Genomic DNA, 25,065 nt, shown 5'->3' with positions numbered 1-25,065 from the left:
GGTGTATAGTAGCTCCCGTGATTCTTGCTTTTTCTTTTTTTCTTTTTTTTTTCTTTTTTTTAGTGAGGCAATTGGGGTCAAGTGACTTGCCCAGGGTCACACAGCTAGTAAGTGTTAAGTGTCTGAGGCTGGATTTGAACTCAGGTACTCCTGACTCCAGGGCCGGTGCTCCATCCACTGCGCCACCTAGCTGCCCCCTTGCTTTTTCTAATATTAGAACTTGGGGATGCTTAGAGACGTCTTGAAAGTGTCCTAAATGCTACCAACTTCTTTGCAACCCAAATGTATTAATAAATAATGGATACATCCTAAAGACAGAACAGAAGATAAAACACATACCACTTTAATAACTCTCAGGAAGAGCCATATGGAATATTTTCACATGAGACAAAAAGAGATGAATGATGGACAGGCAGTAGTGATACTGAAGACAGATCACTTGAGGGTTCAGTCATTCTGAGAGAGGGATGGTCTAAGCCCCATTCCAATGAGAGTTGGGAGAAACAATTGCATTCTCGAGATATGTATTGTGATGACTGGACTTGGAAATGATGGTCCTGAAATGGTTTTGCCACACAATGGTGTGTGCTGGCTGACATTCAATCACGATGGGGAAGAAGTATACCCTCCTCTCATGTCTGATATGCTCCAGCAAAGGCCTGATTGCTCCACACTAGTTATGGGTCTGAGATGAGGTCACTAGTACATAGTGTAAGCACAGGTAAAGGCTTGGATTCTCAGGATGATTATAGAGCCATCCATTAATGCATTATTCAGCATCCATGATAACCCCAGATTGGCTGGAAGAGTTGGACACCATTTTTGACTTTTTCATTCTTGATTGATCTCTTCCTTTATTATGATCCCCAATTCCATAATAAAGTTCTTATTTTAATGGTTTCCTCAGATGCTTCTGGACTGATGTCTGTTTCCTTTTCCTTCTAACCTTCACAGATTCTCCTGACACATTTGTTTTTGTTCATAGAACTGTTCATTGACCTTTTTTTTTGGTTTTTCGGGTGGAGCAATGAGGGTTAAGTGACTTGCCCAGGGTCACACAGCTAGTAAGTATCAAGTGTCTGAGGCCAGATTTGAACTTAGGTCCTCATGAATCCAAGGCTGGTGCTTTATCCACTGGGCCTCCTACCTGCCCCCTGTTCATTGACTTTTAGATGTGACTTCTTAGTCTACTACTATGTTCTCTTGATTCAATCAGGTGATTTTTATGTCTCATGCTACAGTGAAAAGGATTTTAAACTTATAGTCAAGAGAACTGAATTCTGCTTCTGTCTCTGCCATTTACTGGTTGTATGACTCTGACTATGTCACATGACCGTTAGTAGCTTCAGTTTCTTCAAAAGGTTTCTAGGAGGGTGAATGAATAAATAAATAAATGAATGAATGAAAAAGTATTAAGCACTTCCCATGTCCCAGACACTGTGCTACTAAACACCAAGGAGACAAAAACAAATGTGAAGATTGTTCCTACCCTCTTTGAGCTTACATTCTAATAAAGCCACACATAAAGGGGAATCATCACCATGAAGGAATATTTTCACTTAGAAAGTTATAAGGATGGTGAGTACAGCCAGAAGAGAGTAGATTGATGTACTATTTCAGTGGCAGCAGTAGTGCTGATCTGATTATAGTTCTAGAACTGGAAAATGACAGCAAATGGGCTAGAGAGGATAGAAAAGTAAAATGAAGTGTGGCTAGAGCAAGAATCTTGGTATAGTGGGCCACAAGTGAGGCACTCACCAATGAGGACCTTAGGACGACCAAGGCAGGAATTCTGGAGCTGAAAGAATTAAGTCCTTCAGGGTATGTTCTCTGGTCCATGTGCCAATGTGGATGACAAGAAGATGACAACAGAGTAAAAATCAAATGAGAGCATCTATGTGAAAGGGCATGGAAAATTGTAAAGTGCTATGCAAATATAATTATATAACATTATGCTCTTATTTTCTATGTGCTCTTAAACATAGCTGCAACTTGGAATTCTGGCACCTGGGTCAAATTTAATTGAGCTGGTGGGAAGAGAGAACATGGAGAACTTGAAGCCACTTTGGGGAAGGTGCTAGCATTACCAACCAACCAACCAACCATCTGATCAACCAACAAATATTTAAGTACCTACAATGTTCTAGGCACTCTGCTAGATGATGGAGATACAAAGACATAAATCAAAAAATCCTTGGCCTCCAAAAGCTTACATTCTATTTGGAAAGACAATATGTGAAGAAGTTATATACAAAGTTTATGTAAAATAAAGGCAAATTATGAGGGGGCAGGTTGGGCACTAGCAGTCAGAGAGATCAGGAAAGTTTTCATATAGAAAATATAATTTGAACTGAGTTTTGAAGGAAATAACATTCTAAAAAGTGGAAATGAGGAGGGAGATAATTACAGGCATAGGGGACTATCAGTCCAAAGTCAGAGATAGGAGATGGGCTGCTGTGTGAGGAACAACAAACAAGAAGGTCAATTTGATGCTGTGGCCGATTATAGGTATCATCTGTGGTATGGACTACTAGGTCAGCTTATCCTGGTCTTGTGCAGTAGAGCAGGCATGGTAATGGAGGGAACATCAGTTCTAGGATAAAGGCATGATGGTAGAGAAGCAATGGAGGGTGGAAGCTGTAGTGGACAGTGTAGGGCTGGTGACAGTGAAGTCAGGACAAAACCAGTAGCAATGCTAGAAGTAACCACTTTAATGTAGGGATTATTTCTTTGTGCTTCTATTCCCAGTGCCTAACACTGCCTAGAAATTGGTTGATTTGGGCCTGATGTCAGGGAAAAAACATTCTAACAATGACAACTGTCCAAAAGTGGAATAGGTTGTCTTGGAAGGTGTTTGGTACCTTCTCATTAGAGGTCTGCAAAAAGAGATCAGATGACTAGTTAGATATATCATGATGGGAATTCTTTTTCAGCTAGGGGTTAGACTAGATGGCCATCACAGTTCTTTTTAATTCTCCAATTCTGTGGTACAGATATTGGTTCTCTGTGCTGGTTACAGTTCTTCCAATGAGCCTCTAGATGTCTGCTGTTTATATATTGTTGCAGTTTATATCTTATGTCATTTAGGTTGTTTTTTTCTTTCCTGCCTTCCTTTGTTTTAAAAGAAATGCTCAACTCAAACCTCTCAAGAGGATAAGTAAAAAGTAGAGACAAATGAGAAATGGGTGAGGCTGAAGAAGGCAGGAGAATGAACAAGCTCTAAACACCATAGGATCTGATAAATGGAAATATAAAGATTATCATGCCAAGCCAAAGACTACGTTTTTGTTTATTTCTTTCTCTGAATGTTTCCAGCTGCAGGAAGAAAGTTTGTGTTCATGGGTTATGAAGTCTCATCTATTTAATGTTTGTAAATAGTCTACCAGTCACTGAATACAAACAAAATCTCTATTGTATGTATCTTAGAGGGAACTTCAGTGTTCCTCAGTCACTGAGACTGAAGGAGACACTGGCTAAGGGCCACAGAGCTGATTGGTGAGACTGAGGTCTAGAACTCAGACTTTCAGGCCTGTGGTACAGTCTACCAGACCACATTACTTCAATAGCTTTTCTGAAAGAGAACTCTGTTACTTGAACAGTTTGTTCTGCTCCTCCCTTTGTCCCACAACCTCCTCCTCAAAGAACTCTATGAGACTCCTTATGAGGCCCACCTACTTAAAGACTACTTATTTTTTAATGGAATTCAGCATGTGTGAAGGATGCTATCCAAGAAGGCCTGTGTATATGCAGAGAATATATAGCATCCCAGTCATTACAACTATTATCAGTGAGCTGGACAAAGTCACAGATGGCAAATTTATTAAATTTCCCAATGACCTAAAGCTGAAAACCAGATAGCTAACACATTCAAAGGAGAGCCAGGATCTCAAGCGATTTCAACTGTCTAGAATATTGGACTGAATCTACTAATATTTAATAGAAACAAATGTGAAGTCCAACCTCTGGGTACAAAAAATCAATTTCACAAATATAAACTGGCGGAGGTATGAATAGACACATCTGAAAACAAATGGACCTGGTGGTTTTAGTGAGCTGAACAGTCAATATGAATCAACAATGTGATATGAAAGCCAACGAAGAAACTTTAGGATGCAGTAAGAGAGACATAGTATACAGAATCACAGAGGCAGTAGATCCATTATCATCTGCCCTAGTAAGGTCACATCTGAATTACCTTGTTCAGTTTGGGGTAGCCTTGCTTTTTAGGAAGGATATTGAGATGGTGGAATGCATGCAGAGAGTATTAACATTTTTGAGGAAGGCTCTAAAAATCATGTCATATAAAAACCAGTTTAAGGAATTGGAGATGTTCTCAGAAGGATGATGAATAGTGTTTTACTTGACTCCAGAGGATGGAAGATGAAGAGATGAAGATTTTGGCTTGACGAAAGGAAAACCACCAATACAGTTTTCAAAAGTGGGACATGTTTCCTCCAAAGGTAATGTGTTCTCTGTTTCTTCAGGGCATCAGGTGAAGGTTGGAAGATGACTTGTTGGAGACACTATAAAGAAGATTCTGCTACAAGTACAGATTGAATTAGATGGCCTCTGAGCTCCCTTTTGATGTGGTAATTCTATGTGAATTTGTAACTTTGTCAAATTTGGAGTTATTGATTTACTGAACTTAACTTATCCATCCCTTATGTTCACCTCACTGGCTTTCCTAAGGCAAGGCCCCATCCCAGAGCAGAAAAATCAGTGTTGATGGGCCTTGAGAGCCCTGTAGGCATGGACATTACCGCTGCCTACTTTGCCTATGGTTTGTGGAACCTGCCTATTCTAATAACACAGTGATTATAGGATGATGTCAGGTTCAATAAGTCAAATGCTCAGTGTTCAAAACAGTACAGTCTACTTCTCATTTTGCTGTTCACCTTTTCACTCACCCCAAGAAAGTCACTTTGCTCCTGGGCCTAGTCCTGCTCATCAATCAGATAAGGACATTATAAATTTGCCTTATAGCTGTTGGGAGGAAGAATTAATACTGAGAAAGGAAAAATATGTCTGTAGGCAGAGTAATAAGATTGAACTTGAGTCAGCTGTCTTGTAAAGATATGATGGTGACATTCAACTCCAGTAAAATCCATTTTTACATAATACTCCACAGAAAAGGCCAGGTTTGTTAAATAAAACTGACTGGTAAAGAATATTTGAATGATAACGGCTTCCTCTTCATTGGTGCTGACATGCAGTCAATTATGAACTTTTGCCAGTTTTTCCTTCATAATATCTCTCACATCTATTTCTTTTTTCCCCCATAACCTTGGTCACAAAGCTCAAGCCACCCCACATCTGAACTATTTAATGTTTTTTTTAAATCTCATACCCCTGCCCTGAGGCTCTATCCCTCTAATCCAGAGAATCTTAATATTTTTAGTGCCATAGACTCCTTTGGCAGTCTGGTGAAGCCTATGGATCCCTTCTCAGAATAATGTATTTAAATACATACAATAAAATAGGTAGGGTTACAAAGTAAACCAATTATATTGAAATACAGTTAAAATATATTTTTAAAAGTTCAAAGGTCTTGAGTTAAGAGCCCCTGTTCTAATTTAATTGAGCCTATATTGTACTTGGAGTGATTCAGAATTTTATCGCTGTGTATATTCTCCTCACCAATGAAGATCATCATTGCTCTGTACATTTTTATCCTGTGTCTTTTCTTGTTATTGTTCAGTTGTGTCTGACTCTTCATGACCCTGTGGACCATAGCATGCCAATACTGTCTATGGGGTTTTCTTGGCAAAGATATTGGAGTGGTTTTGCCATCTCCTTCTCCAGTGGATAAATGCAAACAGTGCTTAAATGACTTTCCAGGATCACATAGCTAGTAAGTGTCTAAGGGTAGATTTGACCTCAGATCTTCCTGACTCTAGGCCCAGTGCTCTATCCACTGAGCCCTCTAGCTGTCCATACTGTGTCTTTACTTTATCATAAATCTCCCACAGAGAGTATCACTAGTATACTAGAAATATACCTCTACTAGGTCATGTGGTAGATAAAGTTCTGAGCCTGGAGTCAGGAAGACCTGAGGTCAAATCTACCCTCAGACACTTACCAACTGTGTGACCCTGAGCAAGTAATTTAGTCTCTGCAAGCCTCAGTTTCCTCAGTTGTAAAAAGGGGATAATAGTAGCACCTACCTCATAGGAATTTTTTTTTTTTTTGGTGAGGCAAATGGGGTTAAGTGAGCTGTCTAGGGTCACACAGCTAGTGTCAAGTGTCTGAGGCTGGATTTGAACTCAGGTCTTCCTGAATACTGGGCCAGTGCTTTATCCACTGTGCCACCTAGCTGCCCCTGCCTTTCATTCTTGCTACATGAGTGGCCCTTCCTTCTTTCCAGTAATCTATATATTCAATGATATCTTCCATTCTTCTTGGATTCAAGTCATTTGTAAATTTCTGCATCCTATTCACAACTGGCACTAGCCCTTGAGCTGTTGAGATCACTTTAATTCCTTTGAGACTACTGTTCTCAATGATTTGTGGCCACAGAGCATCATCAGGAGAATATTGATATTAGAATGAAGCTTCCTGAAGGGAAGGGATTTTTTTGGTTTTGGTCTTTGTAGGAAAAGGAAACCACACAATGCCAGGTGCATTTTTAATTTTTATACTGGACCTATGGTTTCATTTGTGAAAGGAACAACTCCAGTTGGTGAGTCTAGTTCCTTCAACAATGCAGATTGGTAAACATTCTGCCATTTGTAGTCCGAAGACTGCAAAGTGGCCTTTGTCAGCATTCATAGAGGCAGCTCAATTTGATAAGGTCTGGTCATGGTTCTGTTATGTCTTGAGGATCTTAAGAAAATAATGGAAAGAGAAGGGATGAGGAATAGACTGGGTAGGGGGAAAGAAGGGAAAGGATGGTTAGGGGAAATTATCTCATATAATCAGTGTACACAAGTAGATATCTATGCAAGAAGGGCCTTTCTCTTCACTCACATAATTACCACCTTAGGTCAAGCCTTCATCACCTCTTTTCTAGATTATTGCAGCAGCTTCCTAGTTGATCTGTTTCAAGTTTCTCATTACTCCAGTTCATTCTATATATTACTTGCAAAGTACTTTTCTATAAGTTCAGATCTAACCATGTAACTTTCCCACTTAATTGACTCCACTGGTTTACTATCATTTTTAGGACAGAGATTCTTAATCTGTGATCCATAAACCCCTGAAAGATCCATAGGTAGATTTCAGGGGGCTTTTAAAATTGGATAATGGGAAAAACACAACTTTATTATAATTAACCTTTGGCTTCCCTTATGATCTTCTGAATTTTATTTTATGCATTTAAAAATATTATTCTCTGAAGGGGTTCATGTGTTTTACCAGACAACTGAAGGGATTCATGACTCTAAAAAGGTTAAGAACCTTTGCTCTAGGATAAAGTATAAACTCTTCTGTTTAGTTGTTAAAGTCCTGCACAACTTGACATCAGTTGCTACTAGTGTCTGCTTTCCCCAAATGACCTTGCATTCATTTTGTATTTACTGCATATACAAGTTGCCTTTATCTTAGAAGGTAAGTTCCTTGAGGGCAGGAATTGTCTTTGTACCACTCCCCCAACCCCACCCAGTGCCTAGAATAGTGTTCAGTGTATAGTAAGTGCTTAATAAATACCTTTTGATTAAATGATTTACTTCTTTTTTTTTTAATTTTTAATTAATTTATTTTTTTGGTGAGGCAATTGGGGTTAAGTGACTTGCTCAGGGTCACACAGCTAGTAAGTGTTAAGTGTCTGAGGTCAGATTTGGACCCAGGTACTCCTGACTCCAGGGCCGGTGCTCTATCCATGGCTCCACCTAGCTGCCCCAAATGATTTACTTCTACCAAAGAAGGACTGTTCTTTGGTGGAAAGACAATCAGACCCTTGACCAAGGAGTATATAGTTTTCTCTTGATAGATTTTCTATTAAATAATTTCAATTCATTCACAAAGAAGGATAGCATTTGCAATGATAAAAATACTAAATAACAAACATATCCTAATTTAGCTTTTAAAAAGAGCTATAGCAATGACAAATCAGCATTGTTGAATGTATCATGGCGATCATAATTTCAGAAAAAAAAAATACAGAATCTGAGGTAGGATTCAAACACAGATCTTCTTGACCTTAAGATCAATGCTCTAATCATGGTGACATGTTGATGTGTTCCATGACTCTGATGAATACTTTCAATGAATAGATACTTCATTTGATGTTAATACTTGGAAGATTATTGAACAAAATGTCCATAATCAAATTGGTCATGAAATTGTACAATTTTGATATACCTATGAGAGGCAGCTCATCTGTGAGAAGTCTTTAAGGCTACGTTTTGCTTTGCATATGTAAAATTCTTTCATGAAATCAATAAACAAAAAATCTTAATCAGATCTAATATTCTTTAGGTTTCTCATTTGTGGTTTGCTATAGAAAAATGCCTATAAAAGGCTTCTTGGCCAAGTCTGTCCATACAAATTCACATTGCAGTTTAGGTGATAAGCATTTTTCATTTGCTTTGCTTTTATAATTAGGATTTATCTCTTTTGAATGATTGTAGAATTCATGTGTGAGGCCTTGAAATATTCCCCAGGCAGGCTGCAATGAATATAGTATTACTTTAGGACAAGATAACAGATTTAGAGCTGAAAAGAATCACATAGTCCATCAGATTCAACACCATCATTTTATAGATGAGGAAACTGAGGCACAAGGAGGTTAAGTGACTTGCCCAAGGTCACACAGCTAATGTGTGTCAGAAGTAATATTTGAACCAAGGATACCTGACTTCATAGTCTTGTGTTCTATTCCACTATCCACAAAATTAAGTGACTAGCTCTGGGTCAATGGCAATGTTTTCTAGAGGCAGGATTTAAATTCAGGACTTCCTAACTGGAAGGCCAATTTTCCATCCTCTATGCCACATTGCAACTGGAGAATCTTGTCACTGTTAAGAAATACTCATATTTGGTCCCCAGTATCAGCTGGCTGAAATAACACTGACTACTATAGATTAGCACCTTCGATGAGCATATGACTCCATGTTTTCTTCCTTTTTGATGCTGATGGTAACTGGATCATCGAACAAAGTTATATTGAAGGTTGCCTTTTTCATAGAATCCCGTATGATTTTAACTGAGATTTAGAAGGTAGGTGACGGCCATAATTGCACAACTAATAAACACGAGTTTGGATTTAAATTTGGCGCTTCTCCTGACTCCAAGTTCAGCACTTTCTTCGCTATAATATATAGCTACCAGCATTCTGGAACCAAAGACTTATTCATGTACCAAGTTCCTAATACCATGCCAATGTTTTAGCAAGTCCTGTATTTCCCAAGGCAAGTAAACACATCTTCCCTGACACCCTTTTCTTGACTGCTGGCCAAGATTCTAAGCCTCAGGACCATGGCCTCCCTATCTTCTGGGTCATGAGAGGGAGGAAAAAAACTGCTTTTCCCCTGGGAGGCCTTCACACTTTGGACAGATGATTCTGAAATAATCTGACAGTCCCTTAGGGTGATACGTTTGGCTTGGTACTAGAGAGAGCAACAGAAGTTGCAGAAAATAAGACTTGGCTACTGGTTGGTCTGCCTAATTGTTTCACCCTTGTGGGAGTTTTCATTTGATATTGACGTCAAGATAATGTAATAATAGTTGACATTTATGTAGCTTTTTAAGATGTGTAATGAGTTCTATATTTGTTATCTTATTGATTTTTTAAAAAAGTAATATTGTAGTGTTTTTCTTTACAACAAACCTTTAAGGGAGGCAATGCAGGTATTATTGGATCCATGAAACAGATGAGGAAATTAAGGATCAAAGAGATTAAGTAATTTGATGAGGATCACACAGCTAATAAGTATCAGAAGCATGATTTAAACCCAGGTCCCTACTGACTTCAAGTCCAGCATGCTATCCATTATACCACACAGTCCTGGGATAGCCTAGGTATTATTATGGGTTAATTCCATTGCCTTTTACAATGTTTTGGGGATTCTTCTCTTGAATTATGACCATCAAAGAGATTATGAAACCGTTAAACGATTTGTTCTCCTTTAGACACTTTGTGATATTCCCCACTGTCTAAATGTATTGGATGGAAGTGATTTGTGTGTCTTTGTGAGATGTTTTAGTTTGGGCTAAGAGGCTCACATTTCAAAGGATGGGCTTTTTTTTTCTTTTTTTAAATATGAAGGCCTGGGGTCTACGGATGAGTGAAATCAATATTTCAAATTCATAACCCTCACAAAATTACATAAAAATAACAAAGATTCACTCAAAGCCTTAAATTAGGATTTCTCAACTTAAACTGGTCAGAAAAAAATACAATCACATTTTGGCCAAATATTTGAATCTACTTAAGAAGATTCATGTTCACTCAATTGGCAATTATATATTTTTAGATAAAGTCATCCATTGGCTAGAAATGCTTAAGTAATTTTAGAAATCTTGTAGAGTCATCTTTGAAAAAGAAGAAGTTTATTTTCTTTTTTGGAAAAATTTAATCTAATTTTAAAAATGCTTTATTGACACCTTTTATCTTTATATTAAAGTCATTTCTGGAAATAACTCCTCACCCAAGGCCTAAGAATTGAGATCTCCTTCGTAAGAAAGAAAACCAGTTAATCAAAAACCCTTAATATAACAACCCCATCTGACAACATATATGAAATTCTCCCCTAGTTGTCTCCAGTGTCTTGGCAGAGAGGACATAAGTATGATTCATTATCCATTCTCCAGAAACATTATTGGTTTTTCAGTTACTCAGAGTTTGGTTTCCTTTTACACATTCTCTTTCTTTGGCCATGGCTACATGATAGCTAATGTGTGGGGGGCAATGAGGGTTAAGTGACTTGCCCAGGGTCACACAGTGTCTGAGGACAGATAAGAACTCAGGTTCTCCTGAATCCAGGGCTAGTGCTTTATCCACTGCACCACCTAGCTGCCCCTGCTTGGGCTAAATTTGATGACCATTTGCCCCCCATTTTTCTACCTTTTTATGGAGGGGCCTTTTCCAAGTGACCCCTTGTAGATCACTCCATTGGATAATCTTTGATGCCCTCTCTAGCATCACCAGTTTAGCAATCTTATTAGCCCAGAGTGCCACTCTTAGTGCTTCCTAATGTCTTCGGAAGCCAGGAGTAACCACTAGCAATGCTATGAAATAAGCAGAGGAGGAAGGGGAAGGATAAGAGAAAGTGTGTAAAAAAGAGGACAGAGAGAGAATAAGAGAAATAAGGGAAAAGTGGGAAAGAGCTCAGAGGGGCACAGATGTTGGCAACTGTCCTCATCCCATCACTGAAAGTCATTTCAGACCTGAACAACCTTACTAGTAGGAAGAGTAGAGAGCTATTTGTACTGCATAATTTGAAAGGGCCCCAGGCTAAGCCTCCTTTTGCAAAATATCAATTTATTGCCTGTCATCCCATTACTGTAGCTTCACTACTTTGAGATTGAAAGATTTTTCAGTTGTCAAGAATCTCTTATTAAATGGAAAACCCCTGGAAGAGAGGGGCTGCCTGGTGTATTGGAAAGAAAGCCAGCCAGACTTCTTTTCTGGCCCTGCCTCTGATATGTACTATTGCTTTCTCTCTGTTGATTATTTCTGATTTATCTTGAATAGAGCTGGTCTGTGCATCGTTGTCTGAATGGTGTCTTGCCCTTTTAGACTGTGAGTTCCTTGGCAGGAAGGGTTACCTGTTTTGTATTCTCACTGCTTAGCGAAGTTCCTGGAACAGAGGAGGTACTTAATAGATGCTTACTGACTGCCTTAGCTCTGGGACAATGAGCAAGCCACTCAATCTCTCTGTGCCCCCAGACAACTTTAGGATCATAGATTTAAAGCTTCAAGAGACATAAGGAGGCATTTGGTTCAACCCCCGCACTGCACAGATGAGGACACTAAGGTCCATGGGAGTTAAGTGACTTGCCCAAGGTCAGATCACATAGGTGGTAAGCACTGGTTAGGATTTGAACTTACCATACCCTCTGTCTGACTTCAGAGCTGGTGCTCTTTCCCCTGAGCCACAATGCCTCCTCTGAGGCTGTAGGTTTTAAATGAGTTGTGTGCTGCATTAGTCTAAAGGGTTTCTAACATTAATAGCTAACAATTATGTAGCACTTTAATGTTTGCAAACCACTTTACATGTTATCTTAATTGATCCTCTCAAAGGACCTTTGAAGTAGGTGCTATAGTTATTCTCATTTTACAGATGAGGAAACTGAAGGTGACAGAGATTGTGACTCGCCCAGGGCCACACAGTAAATATCTGTGAGGGTTTGAAGTGGGATCTTCCTCCCACCAAGTCCAACTCACTATTCACTGCCTCACTTAATTAGACTACTGTTAAAATCACAGGCCCAGATTAACCTTACCCCAAACCCTTGGAGACTCTAAGCCTTCCAACTAAAGGTACTAAAGGTAGTCCTCTCAGAGGTGAGGAGAAAGAGAATGCTAAGGAAGGGGAATGTAGCACCTTGGCAGTGACTAGGAAGAGAGAAACAGTAGACTCAAGGGAATTCGGTTCTTAGAATAAGGAGGTCCCCAACCCCATCCCTGAGCAGGCAGCCAACAAGGCAAGGGAGGAGACATTGAAGACAAATTTTACTTCAGATTTTTGCTGGGTGCCTACTCTGTCCTCAATGGCTCCTGAGTCACAGACGTAGACAACCAATATGGAACAGAGCCTTGGACCATGGGAATATCTGTGTATCAGTGGGAAAATGTTAATGCTGGTAGGTGTTGCCATTGGCCTACCAAGAAGCAGGGCAGCAATCTTCCTTCAGTCTACCTGGGGAGCTAGGGCCTTGGTACCTTGCCAGGAACTGAGAGTCTGGAGCCAAGGCGGAGCAGCTTGACTGATTATGGTGAAAGACCTATCCCCAGCCTGTTCAGGGATTGAGTTTATAGACTTCCTTCAATTTGGGAACATATTACTCTGGAGTCTACTTCTCCCTTGTAACAGAGGTGTAACCCTCTGTGATGTTTAAAACCAATGGATTTGAAGGTGGTCTGGAGTTAAGTTCAAAGTCTTTAGCTTCTGAGAACAATACCTTCCTAAGGGCTAGCCAGGTGTGCTTACAATCTAGTTAACTTGAAATAGACTAATCAGCAGTCAATCACTCTCACTTAATTCAATCAGTTTAGATTAATCTCCAGGTGGGCCTTTGAGGACCTGCCAAATCCCATTATTTTATCACACCTCCATTACCTCTGAGCACCCAGACAATCAGGGGCTTCTACCAAGAGTCCTTTTCTAAACCTTTCCCCTCTCCTTTTCTATCTCTAATTCTGAGAGGGAGAGGCTCTAATCCCAATCCCTCTTGGGGACAGGAATTGGTAGCCACTTCTCTGTAGAACCAGTTGGAGGCAGCATGAACTCTCCAGACTCTCATCTCCATTCACCTCATCCCTGTCCCTCCCTATGGGACAGCTAGGTGGCATAGTAGATAGAGGACTGACTCTGAAGTTGGGAGGACCTGAGTTCAAATGTGACCTCGGACACTTACTGGTTGTGTGACCCTGAGCAAGTCATGATCTCAATTGCCTTAAATATCTGGGGCCATCTCCAGTCATCCTGATGTACATCTTGCCACTGTACCCAGATGGCTCTGGAGGAAAGAGTAAGGTTGGTGATTTTACACAGCTCTCCCTCATTTAAATGCAATTCAGTTCAAGTCATGATATCACCATGATGTCATGGTCCTCTTTGAGAATGAAGGACAAACAACATCCCTCCCCATCCATTCTTAGTCCCTCTTCCACTCTGCTAACCCCTCTGATTGTATCTCTTCCTTCTATCCCTTTTAATTTCATATTTCCCATTTTGAGGTCAAAGAAGCTTGGCTTCCCCTAAAAGGTACCACAACCTTGGCTATCTCTGGAGCAATTCTTTTATTCCTCCCACCCCACAAACCACCCACTGAATACACTTGGGCAGGAGTCAGACTAGGCATAATCCTCAATGTCCCTTCTAGACCCTCCTTCTGTTGCCATCACTCAAAGGCCTCTTTCCCTTTGAGGTTCACACCACCCATCTATACCTATCATGATGATAATCTCAGCATTATCTTGCACGTCTCACTTTTACTCACTCCACATATTCAATCAATACCTCCACAACACATCTGGCCTATTCTTCCCACTCACAAAATTATCCTAGTTTGAGCCTTCATCACTTCTTGCTTAGAATGTTGCAATAGCCTCCTAATTGGTCTCCCTGTCTCAAGTCTTTCACCATTTCAGTCTATCCTACATACTTCTGCCAAAGTAATTTTCCTTCAGCTCAACCCTTACTGAGTGATTCCTTTACCAACCAACTCTATTGGCATCCTCTTGCCTCTCGGATCAAATATAAGCTCCTTTTCTAAACTCTTACAGCCCCATACAACTTGGTCCCATTCTAGCTCTCCAGTCTCACTAGGCACTATTCCCCTTTTTACATTCTTCCATCCATCCAGATTGGTCTTCTCTCTGTTCCTCACAGATGATACTCCATTTCCTTTCTCTATGTCTTTGCACTGACCATTCCCTATGCCAGAAGTGCTCCCCCACCCCCTATTACCTTTGCTTCATAGAGTCCTCTTTCTTTCAAATACAGCTCAAGCACCATCTGCTTCCTGAAATCTTTGTTGTTCCCTCCAAGAGCTAGTGTCCTCCCTCAAGAACTACTTTGCATATATACATGTATATGTTATATAGTATACCTCTAATACAATGTACAATACAACAATTATTAACTTTGCTTTATACACATGAATACATATGTGTATATTTATATGTATATATTACAATGTAAGCTCATGTTGACCAGGAATTATTTCATTCTTTGTTGTTTCCCTAGGACCTAGGACAGTGCTGGGTATGTGGTACATAATACTTGGTTGATTGATTGATCCTTGTTGCAGTGCTATACCAGCCATCAGGCTTTTCTTCCTCTTTATTAAGGGAAACCAGTACCTGGTTAACAGTGTTCCTTTCCACCTGCATTTCTACCCTCATAACTGGGGACTTTAATATATATCTTTGTTCAGTTGTTTTCAGTTGTGTCTGACTCTTTGTATCCCCATTTAGGGTTTTCTTGACAAAGATATAGGAGTGGTTTGCCATTGCTTTCTCTAGTTCATTTTACAGCTGAGGAAACTGAGGCAAATGGGATTAAGTGACTTGACTAGGGCCATATAGCTAGGAAGTGTTTGAGGCTGGATGTGAACTGAAGAAGATGAATCTTTTTGACTCTAGGCTGGGTACTCTATTTATTGTGCCACCTAGCTGCCCACAATATATATGACATCCCCTCAAATGTCCTGGTCTCCCATTTTATAATCCTCTTCAACTTCCATAGTCTAAACCTTCACTTCATTTAAGCAACTGAAAAGTTTTTGTTCTTACACTTAAATTCCAATGAAAAGGTAACTTCAGTTACACACAGGGATGTTCATACCTTTGATCAGAACATCACCCAGGAATTTTCTAACTCCATGATCCAGAACAACTTTGAAACTCCTCTCTCTAATCTTTTAAAAAATATATTGGTTTTTGTTCTTGTTTTTTTGTGAGGCAAATGGGGTTAAGTGACTTGCCCAGGGTCACACAGCTAGTAAGTGTCAAGTGTCTGAGACCAGATTTGAACTCAGGTCCTCCTGAATCCAGGGTTGGTACTTTATCTACTGCGCCACCTAGCTGCCCCTCCTCTCTCTAATCTTAACCTCCAGTCCTTCCATTTCTCCCTCTGCCCTTCTCCTAAACTTAGATTTTCTTTATTCGAAAGCATAGTCACTTTACTCCTCACTGTTCTCCCAGTCTCCTACTCTGGTCTCATTTTCCTCTCTTCACAGTCTTGTTCCTATTATTAATTAGTTCACCTATCCACTTTCTTTTACCCTTGAATCCCTTGCCCACATATCCGATTGCAATTTAAACTTTACCAATCCCTAACCCTGGATTTGCCTCTGCTATCTTTGCTTTCTCCATTCTAGCTCATGATGTTTTGAATAACAGTGAGGAAGGACACAGTGAGAGGGTTCACTACAAATTGATGTGATCTGTCTCAACTGGGTCCTCATCACTTCAGCATCATCCTATCATTCTTCCATGGCTGACTCAATCACTCTCTGTAGCAGTTATTTCCAACCTTCCTTTCTCTACTCAAGCTTCCTATTCTACCTTTCCCCTCTCCTTATCAGCAAAAGACCTTGTTTCCCACTTTAAAAAACAACAACAATGAGACCACCTATCATGAAGTCTCTCTTCTCCCTTATTTTGCACTTCAAAATCCCTCTGAATGTCCCCATTCATTCCTCATTTACTCCAGTCTCTGAGAAGACTCCAGTCTCTTTTCCATGCCAAGGCATGGTCCCATTCTGGCTTGTGTCCTTCATCCCATGCCTGTCCATTTATACAGCATGATGTAGTAGAAAGAATGCTAGATTTGGATTCGTAGGACCTAGGTTCAAATCCTGGGTCTGCCAAATAATGCCTATGTGATCATGTGCAGGTTACTTGTCCAAGCTAATGTTCTTGGGCCTCAGTTTTCTATCTATAAAATGAGAAGGTTGGACCAGATGATGAATGAGGTCCCTTTCACCTCTAAATCTATGATTCTGTTATCTTTTAAAGATGGTTCCCCTAAGTAATGCCCATACTTCTCTCTTGTCTTTATTCTACTGGCTCCTTCCATGCCCAAATTTCTTCCATCCTTAAAAAGCATTAGTTGACCTTGCAATCCTCTTCACCTATTGTATTTTCTATTTTCTTCCTTTCAGAACCAAAATATTAGAAAAAGCCATCTATGGTCATTGTCTCCTTTTCCTAACTTCTCACTTTTTAACCCCTTGTAATCTGGTTTCCTAACATGACACTCAGATTGAAATTACTCTCTCCTAATCTTTATTCTGGTGGTCTTTTCTCAAACATCATTCTTCTGGACCTCTTTGCCATACTTCTGACCACCCTCTACTCTTAGATACTCACTTTCATTAGCTTTTGTGACACTGACCTATCCTGTTTCTCTTTCAGCCTGCCTCATCATTCCCTTTTCAATATTCTTTGGTAGATCATCATTTTTAGTTCTTTTTGTTTCTTAAATTTCTACATCCAGGGATACTCTTTAATCTGAGTTCTAGTACCATATCTTTACTTGAATGTGTTGTATGGGCATTTCAAATTTTGCATGTTCAAAACAAAACTCATCATGTTTCCTCATACACTCATTCCTCTAAATTTCATGTTTCTTCAAGTCATCTAGGTTCACAATCTTAAGCATCCTTAAATATTCCCTCTTCCCTAACTCCCATATCTAATTACTTCACAAGTTTTATTGACTCTACTTCCACAACATATTTTGCATTTGTGCTAGGTGGCACAGTGATTAAAGTGGTGAACTTGGAGTCAGGAAGACCTGGGTTCAAATCCAAGTTTAGTCACCTACCTACTATATAACCTTAGGCAAGCCACATCCTTTGCTTTCCTCAATTTCCTCAAATGGGGATAATAATAGCACTTACTTCTCAGAGTTGTTGTGAGGATAAAATGAGATGATATTCTGGTACTGGCTAAAAAATAGAGTGGTAGATCAATGGAATAGGCTAGGCTCAGGAAATGCAGTAGTAAATGACACTAGTAATGTAGTGTTTGATAAACCCAAAGACTCCAGCTTCTGGGATAGGAACTCAGTATTTGACAAAAACTGCTGGGAAAACTGGAAGATAGTATGGCAGAAATTAGGCATAGACCAACATTTTACACCTTATACCAAAATAAGGTCAAAATGGATACATGATTTAGACATAAGAGGTGATACCATAGGTAATTAGGAGAGAAAGGAATAGTGTACCTATCAGATCTTTGGAAAGGAGAACAGTTTTTGACCAAACAAGAGATAGGGTATATTATAAAATGCAAAATGGATGATTTTGATTATATTAAATTAAAAAATTTTTGTACAAACAGAAGCAATGCATCCAAAATTGGAAGGGAGGCAGAAAACTGGGAAACAATTTTTGTGGCCAGTGCTTCTGATAAAGGCCTCATCTCTAAAATATATAGGGAATTAAATCAAATTTATAAGAATCCAAGTCATTCCCCAATTGAGAAATGGTCAAAGGATATGAACAGGCAGTTTTCTGATGAAGAAACCAAAGCTATCTATTCCCATATGAAAAAATGCTCTAAATCTCTAATGATTAGAGAGATGCAAATTAAAACAACTCTGAGGTACCACCTGACACCTATCAGATTGGCTAAAATGACAAAAAAGGAAGATAATAAATGTTGGAGAGGCTGTGGGAAAATTGGAACACTAATGCATTGTTGGTGGAGCTGTGAGCTGATCCAACCATTCTGGAGAGCAATTTGGAATTATGCCCAAAGGGCGATAAAGCTGTGCATACCCTTTGACCCAGCAATTCCACTTTTAGGTCTTTTGCCCAAAGAAATCATGGAAAGGGGAAAGGGACCCACATGTACAAAAATATTTATAGCTGCTCTTTACGTGGTAGCAAGGAATTGGAAGTTGAGGGGGGTGCCCATCAATTGGGGAATGGCTGGACAAGTTGTGGTATATGAATACAATGGAATACTATTGTGCTGTAAGAAATGATGAGCAGGAAGAGTTCAGAGAAACCTGGAGGGTCTTACGTGAGCTGATGATGAGTGAGATGAGCAGAACTAGAAGAACATTGTACACAGTATCATCAACATTGAGTGTTGACCTACTGTGATGGACTATATTCTTCTCACCAATGCAATGGTACAGAAGAGTTCCAGGGAACTCATGATGGAAGAGGATATCCAAATCCAAAAAAAAAAAAAAAAAAAAGAAAGAAAGAACTGTGGAGTATAGATGCTGATTGAACCATATTATTTCTTTTGTTTTTGGTGCTGTTGTTTTTTTCTATTTTGAGGTTTTTCATCATTGCTCTGATTTTTTCTCTTGTAACAGGATTAATGCAGAAATAGGATTAATGTTATTATGTGTATATATATGTGTGTGTGTATATGTATATGTATATGTATAAAGATATATAGATATAACCTATATCAGATTACCTGCTGTTTAGGGGAGGGGGGAGGGAGGGGAGGGAGGGAGAAAAATCTGAAATTGTAAAGCTTGTATAAACAAAAGTTGAGAACTATCTTTACATGTAACGGAAAAAATAAAACACCTTATACATTAAAAAAAATGAGATGATATTTATTAAACACTTTGTAAACATTGAAGTGCTATATAAATGCTAACTTCATAATCATCATTAATGATTTTAAGATGAAAATTCTTAATATAGTTTTAAGTTATAATAATTATTATCTTCACCAACATGACCAGCACAATGGTCTAGAATCTCATCAACTCTTACCTGCACTATTTCACTAGTCTCTTAATTGATATCCCAGTTTCTAGTCTTTCCCCTTTCCAATCTCTTGTAGGGTCAATCAATCAAGCAACAAATATTTATTAAATACCTTTTGTTCTAGGCACTGGGGATATAAATTTACTTATTAAAATTATTTTAATCATAAAAGTATTTTATTATTTTCTAGTCACATGTAGAGATAGTTTTACACATTTGTTTTTTATAAGATTTCTAGTTTCAAATTTTTCTCCTTCCCTCCTCTCCCTCCCCGTCCCCAACAGAGCAAGCAATTTGATATAGGTTATATATGTACAATCACATTAAACATATTTATGCATTAGTCATGCTGTGAAAGAAGAATCAGAGCAAAAGGGAAAAACAAAAAAAATAGAAATAGTATGATTCGATATGCATCTAGATGTCACAGTTCTTTTTTTCTGGATTTGGAGAGCATTTTCCATCATGAGTCCTTTGGAACTATCTTGGACCATTGTATTGCTGAGAAGTCAAGTCTATCACAGTTGATCAACACACAATGTTGTTGATACTGTGTACAATGTTCTCCTGGTTCTTCTCATCTCACTCATCATCAGTTCATGTAAGTCCTTCCAGGTTTCTCTGAAATCTGCCTGTTCATCATTTCTTACAGCACAATAGTATTCCATTACATTCATATGCTATAACTTGTTCAGCCATTCCCCAATTGATGGGCATCCCCTCAATTTCCAATTCCTTGCCACCACACAAAAAAAAGCAACTATAAATATTTTTGTACATGTGGGTCCTTTTCTCTTTTTTATGATCTCTTTGGGAAAAAGACCTAATGGTTGGTATTACTGGGTCAAAGGGTATGCACAACTTTATAGCCCTTTGGGCATAGTTCCAAATTGCTGTCCAGAATGGTTGGATCAACTTACAGCTCCACCAACAATGCATTAGTGTTCCAATTTTTCCGCAGCTCCAACATTTATTATTTTCCTTTTTTGTCATATTAGCCAGTCTGATAGGTATGAGGTGGTACCTCAAAGTTGTTTTAATTTGCATTTCTCTAATCAATAGTTATTTAGAGCATTTTTTCATATGGCAATAGATAGCTTTGATTTCTTTATCAGAAAACTGCCTGTTCATATGGGGATATAAATTTAAAGAATAAAACAACCCCTACTCTTAAGAAGTTTATATTCTAACAGGGGAGACAGGTCCATATAGCTGTATAGATAGAATAATTGTGGAGAGAATAAATGCTAATAAGTACAAATTAGATAAATATAAGGTAGTTTGAGAAGAGGAGAGCACGACTAGTTGAGGTAATGAGGAAAAGCTTCACATAGAAGGTGGTGCTTGAGTTGTGTCTTGAGGTAAGAGAGAGATTCTATGAGGTGGAGGTGAGCTGAGAGTGCATTCCAGGCAGAGGGGATGGCCAATTCAAAGACATGGAGACAGCAGGTGATATATCGTTCATAAGGTACACAGAGAAGGCCCTTTTTGCTGGATGGAAGGGTGCAAGAGAAGGAGTAATGGACATTGAAGTTGGAAATATAGGGAACAGTTTAGCCTTAAGAACTAAACAGAAAAATTTATAGAACCATTGCAGTTTATTGAGTAGGTGAATGACATGATCAGATTGGTGCTTAAGGATCATTGGCTGCGGTGTGGAATTATAGGATCCTAGATTTAGAAATGGAAGGTTCCTTAGGAATCACCTAGTCCTATAATCTTTTTTTACAAAGGATGAAACAGATCCAGAAAACATAAGTGACCTGCCCTGATGAAACAAATAGTCAGTAGCAGAATTGGTCTTCGAACCAAGGTTCTCTGATGACAAATCTTGTGCTCTTCCCATTGCATCACATGTTTCCTCCACATCTGCCAAAATAATCTTCCTGAGGCACAAGTCTGCTCATGTCACTCCCCTGTCTGAAAGTTTTCACTAAATCCCTCTTGCCTCTAGGATAAAATACAATCTCCTCATTCAGGATGCTTAGGTAGTATATTAGTTTCCATATTAACCCAATCATTGTTTTCCACATATATGCCCCAGGGCCTGTCTTCCTGGCTCTGGTTCCTGACATGAAATACTAATTATAATTAGGTCCTATTAGGGCATTAGGTCAGTTCTGTCTGATTCCATCAGGAAATCCCACATGTATGGCTTAAGAGTATAGAAGAAATCTCTTATTTTTATTTCAAATGATGAATTTTTTCCATTTAAAGATTCATTCATTACAAGATCAGTCCAAGAATTGATCCAAAAAGAATGAACTTCAAATTTCAGTCTTGCTCATTCAATCCAACAAGTACTTTAAGCACCTACTATGTGCCAGACACTGGGCATACTAGGATAAAAATAAGCCTTTAAGCTTACAGTCTAATGAACATTTAATGATAATTCTCCCTCAGTCCTTGTCTCCAACCACCACAAAATTTTAACTCAAATAATAACAATATTACTAATAATATTAGGTAACATTCATGTGGCATTTACTATGTGCCAGTTAACACTGTGCTAATTATTATCACATTTGATCTTTACAACAGCCCTGGGAGATAGGTGCTATTATTCCCATTTTAAAAGTGAGGAAACTAAGGCAAAAAACAGTTAAGTGATTTGACCATATTCACACAGCTATTAAGTGTCCCAAGTCAAATTTAAGCTTAGGTCTTCCTCACTCCAGTCCCAACATTCTATCCACTGTGCCACCAAGCTTCCTTACACCACCTAGCCACCCCAAATATCTCTGATATACTTTGTATCCTTTTATGCAATCCTAAGAGGCATCCCTGTGCAGTAGAAAGAGAGCTGCCCCTGAAGGGCTCCAGCTGAAATTGCTCTTTTGCTATTTAACTTCTCTGGGTCTCACTTTCCACATTGATAAATTGGGGAAAGTGGGAGATTACATAGCCTTTACGGTTCCTCCCAGTTCATCCCATGATGAATTCTCCACTGTCTAAATGTTTTTTACTTTCCATACCCCCTGCCACCCTCTTTCCTTAGCTGGGTGTTTTTCACAGATTTGGCTATAACTGCCAGATGTACTGAGAGGCTGCCTTCCCAGGAGCAATCTGTTCAGGCCAAAATGAGAGTTTCTGTAGCTCCTCAGACTCAACTTTTTGGTTACTAAGTGGGAGACACACTCTCAAAACCTGGGAAATTTGTACCCTAGTTCAGCAATGGGAAGACCTGAGTTCAAATCCAGCTTCAGACACTTGACACCTACTAGCTGTGTGACCCTGGGCAAGTCACTTAACCCTCATTGCCCCACCCCTAAAAATAGTTAAATTTCAGGGATAATATGATTAAGAGTAAAACTGAAAATTATTCAAAATTTCCCAGCATAATATACTTCCCTGCAAAAACCAGCCTCTAACAGTAATGATAGTTTTTTACTTACAGAATTTTGGCTTTTTACTCTTTTTTGTAACTTCTTTAGTTCCAGAGGTTCCAATCAGCAACCACACTAGATAAAGTGCAGAAGAGGCTAATTAGCAACATTTAACATAACTCCTATCTCTAATCACACAATTCAGAGCTTAAAGGTACCAAAAAGTGTCCATTCTGCAATGTCCCTCATCACTGGTCATCCAGCCTCTCTTTAAAGACCTCCCTCGATTACTACCTGGTATTGCTATTTGACTATTCTATAGTTGTAATTGTTAGGAAATGTTCTCACTCTGGCCTCAATCCTATCTTTTCAACTTTCACCTGATGTTCTTTGTTTCATCTTGGAGGACTAAACCATGCAATTCATATCATTTTCCTCCATGACAATCCATAAAATACTGGAAAGAGAACTATCATGTCCTCACTGTCTTTTTTTAAGGCTAAATATTACCATATTCTTCAACCAAGAATGTAAGAGGAGAGGATCATTCAACAGCTCTTTGAGATGCATGAATCTTTTCATGAGGTAGAAGCAGTCAGGGGCTGACTCTACAATAAACCGTTATGGCAACAGACCATATTCCCAAGTTACAGTTTTCAAAAATTTTATTCTCTAAAGATATACCTCGTATTCCCATTCTTCTGGTGAACCTAACAAAGCAAAATTTTAAATGATACTAAAGTGATGGGATTTGGTGCAATCCTAGATTACCTGAGACAGAGGTGCCAGGGACCCGTTTCTGGGAGACAAGGAGGACAGATGCATTTATGAATATTCTGCAGTGGTCAACCGCATGGTTGGAAGCAGTCTTTTTTCCCCTGGCTGTGTAGCCAGAACTGTCTATATCTTTAAATCTACCAACTATGCACATTTGCTCTCTCACTCTTGAATTGTCCAGGGGTGAACAAATGCCTCACTCACAGAAGATGGCACAATGTTGTCAGGCGGGGAATCCACATAGCCTCAAGAAATGGGCTGCTCATTTTTTTGGTCTGTTTTGTTTGTCCTTTTCAATTTTTAGTGCAGAAAATGGGGTCCTGGACCTAAAACTTAAGAAATGGTACTCTTGGAGTTCAGGATTACAGGGTGGATATTGCAGCCAGACCAACAGAGAAGCCCTGAAAAGTCATGGCTGGGAAGGGGGAAGGGGGAAGGGCCAGTTTTGGACTTTAACTTAGTGGGACTGATGTTATGTAGGACCTGAGTTAAGCTGTGAACCTAATCCTCCTTCCATCCATCCCCAGAGACTAAGGGGTGTGTGTGTGTGTGTGTGTGTGTGTGTGTGTGTGTGTGTGTGTGTGTGTGTGTGCGCACGCATGTGTAGGACAGGGGTGGCAGTATGACAAGGTGTTGGTGGGAAATGTTCCTAGGCTTTTCTCACTATCTTTTTGAAGTAAATTTCTCTATAAAAGCTTATCTTGGGGGCAGCTAGGTGGCGCAGTGGATAAAGCACTGGCCCTGGATTCAGGAGGACCTGAGTTCAAATTCAGTCTCAGACACTTGACACTTACTAGCTGTGTGATCCTGGGCAAGTCATTTAACCCCTATTGCCCCACCAAAAAAAAAGGTTATCTAACTATAGAATGATTAAATAGACCTAAGGAGCTTGAACTCCTAAAATTAGGGGATTGCAATTGTTTGAGTGCTCTAGCCAAAGGCAGAGAATAAGAGATTCCACAACCCTCTAGGGGAGTGGTATAAAACTCAAATAGAAATGAGGGCCACCAAACCAGTATAAGGATCCCTGTAAGCTATGTATTGACTTAGGTTTAAAATATTATCTATGTTTTATTGCATTTTTTTTGTTGTTAAATGATTCCCAATTACATTTTTATCTGATTTAGGTGGCAATTAGTGTTGAGGGAGGAATTCAGTTCTGTTTGTCACTTCTGCTCTAGGGTACTGGCAAACTGTGGGGGAGGAATGAAATGGAATACACCTGGCCCTTAGATAATGGGACCAGAGTCAATCCACAATCCACTATTACTACTCATCTTATTTGTGTGTTATGTTTGTGCATGAAAAAGCAAAGCAAAGCAAAGCAAAACAAAACACCATATTCACTATTCTATGAACTGTTCTAGAGAGAACTGAAAGAGAATGGAAAGAAATATACCACATATGGGATACATTTTCAACTGCCCATCAAATCTGCCTATGATGTAGAGTCATACTTTGTTTGGTAACATATTAAATCCTGACAATCAAGAAGGCTAATTGTCATCCTTCATTGAGGTGCACAAATAGCCTTGATTTCTTGAGGTCTATGTTCACAGAGTACAAACTCTAATAAGTCCTACCAAGTTGGAAAGGCTTTGTG

At 39.1% G+C, this 25,065-nt stretch overlaps 1 protein-coding gene across 1 annotated transcript in view; it reads right to left on the bottom strand.

Annotated features, from left to right (window-relative positions):
- Positions 1–25,065, bottom strand: part of VIT (vitrin) — a 166,879-nt gene that overhangs the window by 109,997 nt on the left and 31,817 nt on the right. Inside the window, exon 3 of the mRNA XM_043986033.1 lies at positions 22,755–22,820. Within this exon, the coding sequence (XP_043841968.1) occupies positions 22,755–22,820 (66 nt within the window). The remainder of the gene's footprint in view (positions 1–22,754; positions 22,821–25,065) is intronic.

The sequence above is a fragment of the Dromiciops gliroides genome, chromosome 2, assembly GCF_019393635.1.
Source record: "Dromiciops gliroides isolate mDroGli1 chromosome 2, mDroGli1.pri, whole genome shotgun sequence".
Classification (NCBI taxonomy): Eukaryota; Metazoa; Chordata; class Mammalia; order Microbiotheria; family Microbiotheriidae; genus Dromiciops; species Dromiciops gliroides.
The sequence above is the reverse complement of the archived record's forward strand: the minus strand, read 5'-3'. Positions and strand labels throughout refer to the sequence as shown.